General features: G+C 38.6%; 1 protein-coding gene across 5 annotated transcripts in view; it reads right to left on the reverse strand.

The window, feature by feature from the left end:
• Positions 1–15,247, reverse strand: part of GK (glycerol kinase) — a 77,564-nt gene that overhangs the window by 48,986 nt on the left and 13,331 nt on the right. For all 5 annotated transcript variants that reach the window (XM_040266354.1, XM_040266352.1, XM_040266351.1 and 2 more), the window contains exons 3-4: positions 13,711–13,817; positions 6,088–6,165 (exon numbers count right to left, since the gene is read on the reverse strand). In XM_040266354.1, the coding sequence (XP_040122288.1) occupies positions 6,088–6,165; positions 13,711–13,817 (185 nt within the window). The remainder of the gene's footprint in view (positions 1–6,087; positions 6,166–13,710; positions 13,818–15,247) is intronic.

The following is a 15,247-nucleotide window of genomic DNA, read 5'->3' on the forward strand; positions in this document are numbered from 1 at the left end:
GAGTCAGACACGACTGAAGTGACTTAGCAGCAGCAGTAGCAGCAGCAGGGATGGTTTGCTACTGGCCTGACAGTGAGATAAGGTAAGGCCACAGGTTATGGAAGAACTAAGCAAGGACTGCTGACAGTAAGTTACACTCAATGTTATTGGGTTGCTTTCCCCACAATGGACATTAAATCTAGGAAACCAGATTTAACTGCTATGTGTTATGGTAATTAGCCAAAAGTTAAGCTATAATAATTAAGCTGGGTATGAGGTCATTTGCAAAGGGGAAGAGATTGTCCCTCAGCTGATGACATTTTCTGAAATCAGGTGGGGGCCAAAAGAAAAATGGAGATTTGGGGGAGGAGGCAGTGAATGAAAACATATATGTCAAAATTTGGGGGCTGAAACCTATTCCAGCTTTTAGCTGTATAAATGTCAAGATGCCAGTGGCTGACGTGAGTGTGTGTGACCCCAGGCAGGCTCTGCGATTCCCATAAGAAAGAACACCTGTTGTTTAAACCAGCCATTTCATCTGCCGTTCCTGGACTGAAAAGGTCATCAGCCAATTCAGAATAGTAGTCATGTTCTGAACACTTACTGAAGCCTGATAGTCTGCTAGGCATTGTTTTAAGTGTCCTATGTGTATAAATTCATTGATCCTCAAGCCTATGAGGGCTGCTATAATTTCTCCAGCTTAATCACTCAGGAAACAGGCACAGAATGGCAGTAAGTGGAAAAGGCAGAATTTGAACCCACAGTCTGTGTCCAGAATTAAATCTCTATGATATAGATGTAACCAAGAAGAAGTCATAGCCTTAAATAGAATATGAAAAAACATAGCTCCAAGTTGAATTCTAATTTCGTTTCTTTTTATTTAAACTGGCAGAGTTGAGGAATTCAAAGAACAATGTAACAACAGACATGACAAAATGAAAAATAAGTGCATTGTGACAGAGTGAAATACTCCATATTTTAACAAAAAATAACAATCTGGTCCCTTCCCAAGAAAAACAATACCAAAAAAACCACACCTTTGTTGTTTAAGACCAAGCATGCTTAGGAGTTTTAGGAGGTTTGGCAGCTATGGTTTTCTTTCATGTTGATATTCTGAAACATATCCCAGTTCCAAAAAGATAAAAGAATTGAACTCAAGGTTCCTTCAGATCTCAACAGATGACTAACCAGATTTAATCATTGGCCTGGGGTGAACTAATATGCAAAAATTTTTTAAAAAGGCAAAGAGAATGACCCATGTCTAAAACTGTCACTCTCTGCATAAAGAGTCATGTGTCACAGGAAACTTTAAATCCAGTACCTTAGAAAAAATGTTTGTAATACCATTTAAAGAAGGAATAATGGCTGAGAGACACATGACTTTTATTTCTGTAATATACTACAGGGCTCACATCAGTGACTCTGGCCTCCCTGGATATTAGTCCTTACTATGAATAATATTTTGACATTAAATCATGAATTGTGTTCGACAGAAAGCTACCACGATGAGGGTCCTGTTGCACTTGGCTTGCCATGCATACCAAGCAACTTCAGTAGTGAGTGATGAAACTTAGCCAAGAAGTGGGGAAAGAGCTGGGCCATCGAGTCAAGCCAGAATGTTTCCCCGGTAGCATCAGTGAAATGTGTATATGAATTTGCAAAAATATCAGTTGATTCAAGCCTTCCCCCACTCAACATCTGAACTACCTGTGGAGCTTTGTGCTTCTTTATCGGTTTAGTCTGTGGTACATTTGTCAATCTAAACTTCCTTTTCAATACTATTAAGAAGACAGCAAAGCCTGTAGACCACTAAAACAAAATAAAAGGTGGTTCTGGAAGGAAAAGGCTTAGAAAAATGGTGGGGAGAGGAGTGGAAGGAATTCTTTGGAAAATATTGATGAAGATAAATAATGCTGAGAGGGAGAGAGAAAAGTCAGAGGGATGAGGAAAATGAAAGACAGGCGAGAGAAGGCAGAGGGCTGCTTCAGATCCAGGGCCAATCACAGAACTAACATAGAAACGCTAAGACAATATGAAGCTTCTGAAACAGATCATCTGTGCCTCAATGGATACCTTTGCATGTTTTTCTATCTCATAAGCATACCGTTACAAAAGATGTCAAACGACAAACACACCCTAATGACAAGGAAGAACAAATAGCCTTTCTTGGTCTTCAACGTCTTCCCTAAGCCTGTTTCATGTCCACTAACAGGACCCCGAATTTCTCCTCTCTGTTATTGTACAGGGGCTGAGTGAGTAGATTACCTATCAAGGACCCCATAAAAATGGTGACATAATAAAAAGCAATTTAAAAAAGAAGACTGTCCCTCTCTTGTGCTTGCCTATAACAAATACTGTTCATCGGTTATATAATTTACTAAGTAAACAGAGAGAAAAATGAAGAAGCACAGGATAGGCATCGAGTGAGAAAAGGTTTACAAGAGGAAGGGACAAGGAAGGAAGAAAATATAAAGATAGAGAAAGAGGGGAAAAGTGAAAAACCCACCCGCCATGATATAAATGAAGACAAAGAAGCTCAAAGACAAAGATATGTAAAAAGCTGATTCTGTTTCATGTTGTTTCAAGATAAAGCTGCCAAAGATTTCATATTGTGTTGATATCCTCAACTGAAAATTTGCATGGACATATGCCACCTTAGTATTTCCTGGGTGGAAGAATATTAGAGGCAGCATTTATCCTTGTCATGACTTAGTGGCATCTCCTCCCAGCTAATTACTCTCTGTCCTCCTTTTCCATTCTCTTTCCTTGTCTAGCCTCTAAATTTCTACCCCTAGCCTTCTGTGTCACCAAGGCAAGCATAGTAACTGCCTGGTTTGTCACTATCTGCCTAGGGGTCATCACAGAACCTGTCTACAAAAAGGCACTTAAACTTCAGTTGCATAAATTAATGTAACCTTCATTCTTATGGTGAATTCATCTATAATAAACTGAGACTATATTAACAACTTTTATTGAAAATAATAAAATATTATTTTGATATTCATTATTTAATTTATTGTTATTAATTTATTATTTATTATTATAATTATTTTTTGGGGGATGCACCACAAGGCATGCAGTGCCTTCAAGTTCCCTGTCTTAGTTCCCTGACCAGGGATCAAACCTGCACCCCTTGCGTTGGAAGCACGGAGTCTTACCCACTGGACCACCAGGGAAGTTCCTGTTATCAACTTTTAAGTCTACATTTTAAAAGAGCTCTTTATAACAGAGCCACAAATTCTAATTGTCCAGAAATGAGCTTTAATTCCAAGTCCCATATTCAGCTTGGCCAAGAGAGAAAGTCATTTTTCTCTCATGTTGGCACTCTTTAAATATTACTTAATTTTCTTCTGTTTTCTCAGGCTAAAAATCTTATAGCCCTGTTTTATTTTTGCCTCATGTTTATGCCCTATTCAATTTCCAAACATACCAGTTGTATCTTTCCTCTGAAAGGTCTGGCCAATTTGTCTCTCCAATCTTACTGTTCTAATCCCATCAACTCATTAGCAGTTTCAATTAACTCCTTTGCTAGATTTTACTGAAGAGAGTAATCTTGTCCTTTTTAATATAATTACTTACATGGTAGGATTTAAATGCTTCCTATTTGTCCTTCCTTCCTGGTTCTATTCCTTTTTCTTTCTATGCTGCCTTCTTTTTAAAAGTCATTCTCTTTTCCCTCTTTAGTATACATTATTTACTCTTTCACTGCTTAGCCTAGAGACCACAACATGCATCCTTGACAGCACTGGGACCACAAGACACTTTAATCTCATCTACTACATATTCCTTTCATGTACTATTGTTGCCATGTAGTATTTAAAATTTTAATATATTTTGAACATCACAATACATTATTTTATACAGTCAAAATTAGTTAGAATGACCTACGTATTTTCTCTTTCTTGGGCCTCTGTATTCCTCCTCGCATTGCTGAGTTTCCACCTGAGAACATTTTTTTCCTTTTACCAGAAAAAAACTAGTTTTTCTTTCAGTAGGGGTTTGCTTGTAATGATTTTTCTAAGTTTTGGTTTGTCGTTGCCTTTATATTTTACCTTCATTTCTTAAGGATATTTTCACTAAAAATAGAATTCTAGGTGGATATTATTTTCTTTTAGCACTTCAAAGATTTCATTCCACTGTACTCTGTTTCCATTGAGAAATCAGCTAGAAGTTTTAGTGTTGCTCTCTTCAAAGTCACACCCTCTGGCTACTTTAAAATTCTTTTTATCTTTAGGTCTCAGCCTATGTTTGTGTATGGCTTTCTGTGTATATATCTTGCCTGAGGATTCATAGTGTTTCTTGAATTGGTGGCATATTTTTCAACAGTTTTGAAAAACTTTTCTCTCTCTCTCACTTTCCTTTTCTTCTGGGTCCCCAATTAAAAATATGTTGAACCTTCTTATCTTACTCTATATTTCTCTTAGATACTTTTCTACATTTTCTAAACCTTTGTGTGTCTGTGCATCAGCTGTGTCTAATATGATGTAAAACTCATCAATGGAGTTTAATACCATTATAAAATTTCTATCCTTAAATTTCTAATTGTTTGCTAAAATTATCAATCTTCCCCATGAATTTCTTGAACATGCAGATCATGGTTAAAGTCTGATAACTCTAATATTAGGATTTCCTATGGGTCTGTTTGCAATGTCAGTTGTTTCTTTTGGTTTTCAGTCATTCTTGTTTTGAACGCCTGCTATTTTTTAAATAGAAAATTAGAAATTGTAGAAGAAAAAGGAACGAATAAATAAGCACATCACAAAAAGTCTTCCTGGTAAAACATTTACTGAAATCCTTCACTATAAGTATAACTTCAACTAACCTAGTTGCATTATTTTAATATGACAACTTGAAGTCCAAAGCTGCATTTCTACAATTCAAAGTTTAGAGTTTAACAAGAACTTTCTGGTTTCTGTGAGTAGGCCCTTCCTTTCATGAGGGGGAAAACAAAAAGTAAAACCCTATAGGGTACCCTAAAAGGTATAAAAAGTTGGCTAACATTTGTCTGTGAAAGAATACTCTCCTAGTCACTAAAATTGTAATAGCCTCCTTATATTCAAAAAAGCTGCTCATGAGAATGAGAAGAAAATAAAGATTCAAAAGAGGTACTTTGTCTAATAGGACCTTTGGCTACAATTCTTTCACCTTTTCTTTGCATCTTTAGTTTTTTATCACAAGTACAGAAGACATACTAAATGTTTTCTTGTAACACCTTAATTTCTTAAACACCTTAATTTTTTATAAAGATTCTTTCCAAAGGATTCACGCTACTCTTACAAAACACTTTTTAAGCACATTTTCTGCTTGAACGTCATTTTTCCCAATCTATACTAAAGTTAACTGCAAACTAAAAATTGCTCACTCCATAAATCATTCCACCTCTGACAACTTCTGTCTCCACTCCCCAACCCACAACCTGTTACTTTATTGACCAAAGAATGGTGCTTTTCTATTTGTGACAGAACGATGCCTTTTAGTGATTGTATATTTAGAACAAAATCTTCCTTTTAGTAAGTGAGAGTGTCATTCAGTGCTCAATTGTCATATGCTGCTAAGAGTGAGACTAAAATATACATGGTTATTTCCACTGAATAAAGCGTGATATCTAATGGTGGTATGTTTGAGAGTCAGCCTTTCCACCCTGTGGACATAGCCACGTTTATAGCAGAAGGAGCTAAAATGATGAGATTTTTGTTTTCATAAGCTCAGTAGAGTCGATTCAAATGCCTATATGGGAAGAACAAGTACACAAGTACTTTACGGAGAGGTAGACATGGGACTGGGAACATGGGTAATCTTGAGTTTTGAGGGGAGGAGGAGGTCAAATCTCTTTTAGGTGTCAGAAACAGCAGGGATCACGAAAAGTTCTAGCCATACTGATTCATTTATCTAATACAAATTATCAGGAAGGGGAGAGCAAAAGAAAGAGTTAATTCAACGTGGGAATAACTATCTGAAATTGGTAAATATATAACAACCCATTTCTTAGAAGACTCTTTGAGATTATAGGAAACATGACTACATGTTTTTTGAGCCAGATGTTTTACCATGACCACATCTGCAAGTAGAAAAAGGCCTTGCATTTGACATCCACACACAACAGCTTACCTACAGCATTGTAGAGAGGTTCTCCAGTTAACTTGTCCCAGACTACAGTGGTTTCCCTCTGGTTACTGACACCAATAGCTTTCAAGAGAAAATTAAACAGAAAAGAATTAAAAAAAAAAACAACAAGCAAAAATCTGAGGATAGTTCTCTTTTTTTTACATAGCACAAGTAAACATAACAATGTGGGGAAAAAAAGACATTTGGAACATTAGTAGTGGTATTGAGTTGATTTTCTTCAAATGGCCCCAGGAAAAACAAACCTACAAGTCAAGCTTCTTTTTCTTTCTTACAGACTCCTTCCCTCTTTACTATCAGCACACCATGACATAGACACAGATCAATAGCGAAAAGAAAGACTCCCAGGTTGGCTTATAAAAAGGGAATGCAATAACTTCACCAGTTTACAACACTCTATTTATTATGCTGAGGCGACCAACAATAACCTCATTCATTTATTTACTAAGTGCTACAAGAAATTTCCCTCTGTGTGCACACACACATCTGCATTTTAAAAAAACAGCCACCAACAGAATCCTTCATGCTGGGTAAACTCATATTATGTTTAGTTAGAAATTCAATTTTTTCATGTATTTTAATAGTAGTTTACAAGACACAGAGTTTGAATCAGGCATAAGTACAATATGTGATGGCAATTACCTCATACTAACCTATATACAACTCAAGGGCTATAGTTACAGTAAGTTACTCTAAGTAAAATACCATTCCATACCATTTTATTCAGTTTAGCTTGATTCAGCTAAATTGGAGGTTTTCAGACTTGGCTGTACATTAGAATCAACTGCAGAGCTTTTATAGAATTCCAGTGCCCAGGGCCTGGAGCAAACATTTTCATTTAACTACCTGGGGTAGCATTGGAACATTGGTATATTTTTCTTAATACTCCCCACATGTATAGAGTTGCATATGCTGGGCTAAAGGGCTCTTTCAGAATTTAACCTTAAAGGCAATATAATCAACCCATCTTATGCGCAAATCTCTGGAATTGCCTGTTACAAGACCATTCAGACACCTTCTAGTGAAAAGATACTACCTTTCACGAGACAAACCAATCTATGCCACACAGCTTTTCTATTTGAAAAAAATCCTTTTCCTTGTGGTTTCTGCCTGTGGATCTTTGCCACACTCTTTGGAGATACAAGAATAAGGTGACTCCTTCCACAGGTCAGCCTTTCACACTTGAAGCAGTTCTTCTGTCCCTCCAGGCTTCTCTTCCCTTGCCGAGGCTGAACAATCCAATTTCGATCCACTGCCCCCACCTCCATACGGCATGGTGTAAAGTCCCTTCACCATCTCCCCTAGGAATATGCAACTATCTGTCCAAATTACTCACACTGTACCCTAGAATAAACATACTAGCAACGTTCTGACCAACAGAGATCTGAAGGGGACCAGCAGCTCCCTTGTTTTAAATCATCTTATCTTCATCCAACGCAGAGTTACTCATTGTAACACCTTGCCTAGACGTACAAAGATGAATGAGATTCCATTACCAGGAAACTTAGAGGCACAGGGTGAAAGGAATAGATTTGGGTTTGTTTTTTTTTTGTTTTTTTTGTTTTTTTTTTTTTTTTTTTTTACAAAAGGAAGATAAAAATGTTTGCAGTAATACAGGAAGAGAAAGAAGAATATGGGGGTAGGGGAGGAAGGGGTCTGGAAATGAATGGGACACCGTCCTGATTCTTACAGTAACAGAGGGGATGAGATTAATACCCAGGGAGGAGCTTCACTAGGGCAGAAGCTTATTTGCTGCCCTTGTGGTGGAGGGAAGCCGGCAAGAGATACAGACATTAAGAACAGGGACAGGAAGTTGAGGAATTTAGATGCCAGAACCTCGACTTTCTCTATGAAGTAGCATACAAGGTGATCTGCTAAAACGGGGATTGTGCAACTGGGCACTGTTCAATAGAGCTCAGGCTCCAAAGCCAGACTGCCTCTGCTTTCTAGCAGTGTAACCCTGGGTCTCAGTTTTATCTTCTGTAAAATGGACATCACCAGTAACTCCCACCTTGAAAGTGCAAGTGTTAGTCACTCAGTCTCTCTGACTCTTGCAACCCCATGGACTGTAGCCCTCCAGGCTCTTCTATCCATGAAACTTCCCAGGCAAGAATACTTGGAGTGGGTTGCTATTCTCTTCTCCAGGGGATCTTCCTGACCCAGGGATCGAACCTGGGTCTCCTGCATTGCAGGCGGATTCTTTACCATCTGAGTCACCAGGCAAGCCTTACCAGGTTCCAAAAAGGGAAACCTAAATTGATGCCTATTAAAACAGTGCCTGAGAGGACACACGTATATCCATGGCCAGTTCATGTTGATATATGGCAGAAACCAGCACAATATTGTAAAGCAATTACCCTCCAATTAAAAATAAATAAATAAAAAAACAAACAGTGCCTGGCACACAATAACTACTCCATACATGTTACTTATGGCTGCCGTTCAGTGTCATCATTGCTATGCAGACAGTGGAGTGTCAGTCGCAAGGAATGGGACTGAATGAAGTGGGACACTCAAAGGTAAAGGAATTCCCTAGCAGCACTGTGGGCACAGCAGAGGCTAGAGACCTCAGCAGGACCTTGGCAATGGTTGTTAAGGTGAACTTCACAATGAGGACTCATCAGGAATTCATGTTCTACTAAACACTCCTATTCTTCCCCACTGCATTAATTAGCGGTTAACTAGTTGTCTGTTTCCTGAGTTGCAATCCTGGAATTTCTATTCTACACCCTTCAGGCTACCCTTCTTTATTGGTTCATTTCCTGGTGGCTCAGATGGTAAAGCATCTGCCTACAATGCAGGAGACCCGGGTTAGATCCCCTGGAGAAGGAAACGGCAACCCACTCCGGTACTCTTGCCTGGAAAACCCCGTGGATGGAGGATCCTGGTAGGCTACAGTTCATTGGGTCGCAAAAAGTCGGAAACGACTGAGCAACTTCACTTTTTACTTTCTTTCACTTGGTATTTAGAACATTATCTAGAACTATTGCCATCTGAGTCATCAGTCACAGGTTCCACTCTGACCACTTCTTTCCCCTCTCTCTCAATTTGGTTCCTTCGTGCCAAGCAAAAGTGCTTTTATTGCAGACAAAGTCCAGAGAACCAGCATTCTCAGGACTCTCTTCCACACAAACACGTCTGGCACTGCTTTCTCTGATACAGGTCTCTGAACTTCTGAACTTCTTTCACAAGCTGATTACTTGCCATTTTTACCCTAAAATGCTCTAGGTTTTCTATGCTCCTGAAAGAAACTTTTATTGACTGCACAGGTACTTATCTTAATAGCTTCCAATTTTATTTCCCTCTTTTTCAGAATAACATGTTTAGGTTTCATAATTTGCCACCCTAGTCAAACTACAATAAGAGCATATGACATACAAGTCTTTTAGCTACAGATATTATAATCATTGGCATACATAAAACCCAATGTATAAAAAAACAAAAACAAACAAACAAATAAAACACCCAATGTATTACTCTTGTATCTGGCAGATGCTTTTTTAGGATTTTGTTTTCCTCAACACTGAGTGTAGCTATAAAATTAACTAGTTAAATGCTACATTTAAAATCGGGTTAAATTTTGTTTAAGATTGCCTGTGAAAAGTTATAACTGCAGTTAAGAAAATATAATGAGGAAAAAGCCTTTGGAAATAGTCCAGAATGTTATAATTGTTGTCTTCATAGAATTATAGATGACATGCATCCTTATTTAAAAATAAGTTATAATTTATAATTGGAACACATTTCTGAAAAAAAAGAATGAAAAACACACATAGTAAAAGAAAGTGGCTCCACAGTAAAGAGTACGCCTGCTAATGCAGGAGACACTGGGTCAGGACTATCCCTGGAGGAGAAAATGACAACCCACTCCAGTATTCTTGACTGGAGAATCCCACGGACAGAGGAGCCTACTTGGCTATGTCCATGGGGTCACATAGAGTCAGACACAACTGAGCTCACACACACAAAATAATACAATCCCTAGAGGAAGGCTCCGGGACTACTGGAAGTTCCATGTAGGAAGCAGTATAAAGCTTTTTAAGAAAGTACCATCTGGAAGATGTGTGCTTATGGCAAGTTGTAACAATTTCAAATGATAGCTGGCAACTGCTAAGAAGTGCCTTGGGACAAAGAATACCTTTTCTGAGAGGTGATTTCCTTGTTTTGCAAGGGTATGAGAACTACTATCTAATCATTTAGGATTTGATGCTCTCAACTTTCTAACAGTGTATTTTGTGTTCTGTTTGTACCTCCTGACAGAGGATGAATGAGAGAGATTATCTGGTTTTGTCACTCTGTATACTTTTTATTTACATTTTTTATTGGGGTATAGCCAATTAACAATGTTGAGATCAGTTTCAGGTGAACAGCAAAGGGACTTAGCCATACATATACCTGTATGCATTCTTCCCCAAACTCCCCTCCCCTCCAGGCTGTCACAGAACACTGAGCAGAGTTCCCTGTGCTATAAGTAGATCCTTGTTAGTTATCTCTTTTAAATACAGCAGTGTGTATATGTCCATACCACACTCCCTATCCCTTCCACCTATCCTTCCCCTTGGCAACCATGAGTTCGTTTTCTAAGTCTGTGAGTCTCTTTCTGTTTTGCAAGGAATTCTACTTGCATCATTTCTTTTTAGACTCCATATATAAGGGATGTCATACAATATTTCTCTTTCTCTGTCTTACTTCATTCACTACGACAATCTCTATGTCCACCCATGTTGCTGCAAATGGCATTATTTCAGTCTTTCTAATGGCTAGTCAGTCTGCATACTTTGTATTTCCTTCAGTCCGGTGACAGGCAAACAGAGCTGCCCAGCTCTCTAAGCCAAGAAGGAAAGCAGCAGCCTATTCACTTGTCTTGGGCTCCTGTGAGCTGTTAAACTGGAAAGTGAACTCTGATTTTAGAGACCTTGTTTGTAGGGACCTGAAATCAACACACTTCGGCTGATGAGGACGACTAAAACCAATGAAACTGGACTTTGTAAAAGAAATACAACCAGCTATGATGAACTCAGTGATTACCAGGTAAGTGATCAATGAGTCACTCTTCAGTAGGGAAAAACAGTCATTTATTTGCCACACTAGAACTCAAAACTCAAGCCATTTCGAGGTTAACATCTGTGTGGCTCAGGAAAGAGAGGACTGGACCAGGAGACAGGGCGGCTGAGCATGCATGTTATCCACCACTAAAGAGCTCCACAACCTGTGATGGCTTCCTGTCCCCTCATCCACAACTAGGTTCGGGTGATGGAAAATCCTTTACATCACGAGGCTTCTGTGACCTAGAGCTCTAGCCAAAGCTTGGCCCTTGATAGTGCCCATTCAAGAAATTATCTGGAAAAAAAAATTTTTTAGCACAATTGGCCTGATATTGATGGGCCTGTGGAATGTTCTCTTCCTCGGCCATAGGCTGAGAGTTGTTGAGAAGGAAGTGCTGGGTCACTTTGGTTAGGGTATAAGTTTCACACTGGCCAGACACGGAGGAGCGGAGAGCAGGGAGCTATGTGTTCAGTGCTCTTGCAGACAGTGCAAGTGGAAGACAAGTCACTTGGACTGCAGTTATGTGTCATCTTCAGGAACACCACAAAAACAAGAGAAAAAAGAACCACCTGAGTAGGTCCAGAAGGCTAACACACCGCAGCCTACCTCACCTGTACGGGAGGTAGAATGAGGTCAAAATCATGGCCACTGGCTCTGGAGTCCACATCCTGAACATGGCGTTCAGCTACCTAGATGATTAACGTCACTGGTAATGGATATTTTGACAACAGAGTATGCTGCTGAGTGCCTCATATGTTCACACTGTTTAGACTGTGAAAGCTGCGAGGACAATTCAAGAAAACTGACCAACAATCAGTTTCACATGCAACTCATCTAAAACTTGGTGAATGCAACTCTAAAAGAAGTGTGAAGCTCTTCCCTTAGATGTAGGAATAAAGAGGGTAGGATATTAAAAAAACCGTTAACCTATATCAAACTGCCCGTGGGTATTTCTTGTAAAAATCTGCAGTAACAGAAATATCACTGTTACAGTATCCTATGAATTTGTAATGGGATTGACATGTTTCTCCCATTTGACAGCTGTACAACCCTATTTGTGCTCCACTGTGTCCCAAGGGCACTTAGCACATTGTAGGCATTCTGAGTTTGCTGAATGACTAGTTTTGATTGTGCTTAGTCTTTTTTTGAAATGACTTTTATTTAGGGAAATAAGGGAAACTCTGAGGGGAAAAAAATCAATGTTTCAACTTGGGAGTACAAGTCAATTTAAGAACCAAGATGACATGAATTAAGGGAACCACCACCACCAACAACTAATTATTCCCTCTATCTAGAGACAAATTAGCCAAGGAAGAAACAGAATAGCCCTTGAATGATGAGCTAGAAACATTTAAACTCTAAGGAGATGGCAATAACCACATTATGCTTTCACCCTTTACACTAGTAGCACATCAATTTTAGATGTCTGGGTTATTTTTTCCTCCCTGTTTGAATGGAGCAAAGTCAAACATAGACAGATATTCTATTAAAACTACTAGGAATGCACAGAGGCATCTATAATAATCTCACACTCTCAATTATTTTAGGGCAACTTCATACATAAAGTATTTTGATTTCAAATAATCTCTGTCCACTCCAAGCTGTTCCTATTCTTTCTCTCCTCAGTAAAGAGCATCTCTATAACCATCCAAGAGCTCCAGGAAAAAAAAATCAAGTCTCATCTGTGACCCATCTCTCCCCTCACCCCAGTACTCTCTCTGCTCCCCTGATATCCAATTCATCAGCAAGGTCTGGCCCTTTCTCCTCACTTTCACTACAACCACTGTTGATCAAGTCATCGTCCTCTCTCTCTCAGGACTTCCAGGGTGGTCTCCACACTGGTCTCCTTGAGTCCACACTTACACCTTTCCTATCCACTCTCTACGCAGCAGTCAGGGAGTTGTTTCTAAACTGCAAGTCAGACCCTGTTATCCTCTATCAGCTCACTTAAAGCCTTCTCATGGCTCCTTGTGACACTAAGAACAACATCCAAACTCCTAACTGACCAACAAGACCCTATCCACTTTCCAGATTTCAGTTTCTACTGAAAGCCTTTATCAGGTTGTAAGAAACAACACTTCTTTTACGTTGTTTTTGACATGCTGGCATTCTTTCTGATCCAGGAATTGGCCAAGCTTATACCCACTCAGTGCCTTTGCAGATGCTACTTTCTTTCCCTCAAACACTCTTCCCCCAGATATTTGTTTAAGGCTGGCCCCTTTTGGCCTCCAAGACATCAGAACAAGTGTCACCTCCTCAGAGAGGCCTTCTCTGGCCTTCTAATCTAAAGAAAGCCTTTCTCCATATACTCTACTATATCACTGGGTTTTATTTTCTGCATGGAACTTATCCATATCTGAAATTAGCTAATATTTCTCTGCTCTTCTTGGTGGTCTCAAACGCACCAAAAGCAAAGAGAAAAGGGACCAAATCTTCCTGTTTATTGTTGTATCCTCAGTTCTTGAAGAAATGCTTGCCATTGCACAGGCACTTGAGTATGTGCTGAATGAATGAATGACTTTAATTGAGATAATCACAGAGAGAGTAAAACATTAAAAATACCTTTTATGTTGGAAATATCAATATTGAGCTGCCCGAGTTTCTCACACGTTTTCTCTATACACTCATAGACAGACTGCAGAATTTCCTTAGGGTCCTGCTCCACCCACCTTCAAACAAAAGAAAGTATTTTGGTTAGTCCACAAACAAACCAGATAGATATAATTTATTACTCTAGAGATGTTCACTTATGAGGGTGTGGCTGCATAAACTGAAGAAAATCAGATAAGCAAAGCATATCCAATATTCTAAAGAAAGGACTTAAAGAAGGGCCAATTTCACTTACATTTTTATTATTCTTCATACAGTAATTAACCATTTCAAAGGAGGTAATACTAGGCCACAAACAGCAGATATTCTACCTGTTTTAAAATCATTTTTTCAAATCCAGTAAGAAATAAGTTCCCCAATTCTTTATATCTTGTAGGTCTGATGAAATCTGATAGTATTCACATTTCACTAGTCATTAGTCATTTTAAACAGACTAAATACAGATATTATTCTTTTGACACACTGATTTCCTTGCTTATATATTTGTTTATTTATTTATGAAGCACAACAAATTCTGAAGTCAAATAAGTATATTAATCACTTTTGTCATGATTTTTCCTAAAATGTTTTGTTAGAAAGTAGGGAAAAATTTTTTTAATTCCTTCCAAGAACTATGTCATGTAGACAAGTGATTGGTCCAAGTTTTCAGACCAAATCCCAGTGCAATTGTACGTAAGGTACAAGAACCACAGAAGGATGAATGGCTCATAATAAATGAGAAGGGTGACTATCTGGGAGAAACAACTGGCATACCTTATCTATGGAAAAGTAGAAATGACACAAGTTAAAAGAATCCTACGCTACAATCTGGAAGTAGCAAGGGAATGCCAAATGCCTTTCTTCTCAGTCTTCCTCCAGGTCTGCCCAGCTTTCCCCCAGGCCTGCCCAGCTTTCCCAAGCTATGAATTCTGTCTCTAAATTTTCTCTTTCCAAAAACCCGATCTCCTTCCACATATTTCTAATTTCTATCCTTCCAAGACTAACTATCCTCTCTCTTAAACTGCAACGGGATCAGGTCTATGGACAGTCATTCCAGTGCTAGTAACATGTGAATAACTTTTATTATTAAACAAAGGAATTCCCTGAAACAGAGGAGAATATTTTTAATGGAAAATCTGGTAAGGCACTGCTTTGTTTTCCTCTTTCTTAAATTGAAGTAAACTTTACAATATAATGAACAGATCTAAAGCACACACATTTGTTGAGTATCAACAAATGCATATACCAATCTAACCCACATCCAGATATAGAATATTGCCATTGCATGAGAAAAGTTCTTTCATGCGTTCAAGTCAATCACACACTCACAGGCAACCACTTTCGGGATTCCTATCATCCTAATCAGTTCAGCATCTTCTTAAATTTTAGATAGTCATATAGGATATAGTCTCCTATGCCCAGCTTTTTTTCATTTTCCATGATATCAGAGATTCAACCATGTTGTTGCATGTATCAGGCCACTGTTTTACACCTGTCGAACAGTATTTCA

This window comes from Oryx dammah, unplaced genomic scaffold, assembly GCF_014754425.2.
Source record: "Oryx dammah isolate SB20612 unplaced genomic scaffold, SCBI_Odam_1.1 HiC_scaffold_23, whole genome shotgun sequence".
NCBI classification, from domain to species: domain Eukaryota; kingdom Metazoa; phylum Chordata; class Mammalia; order Artiodactyla; family Bovidae; genus Oryx; species Oryx dammah.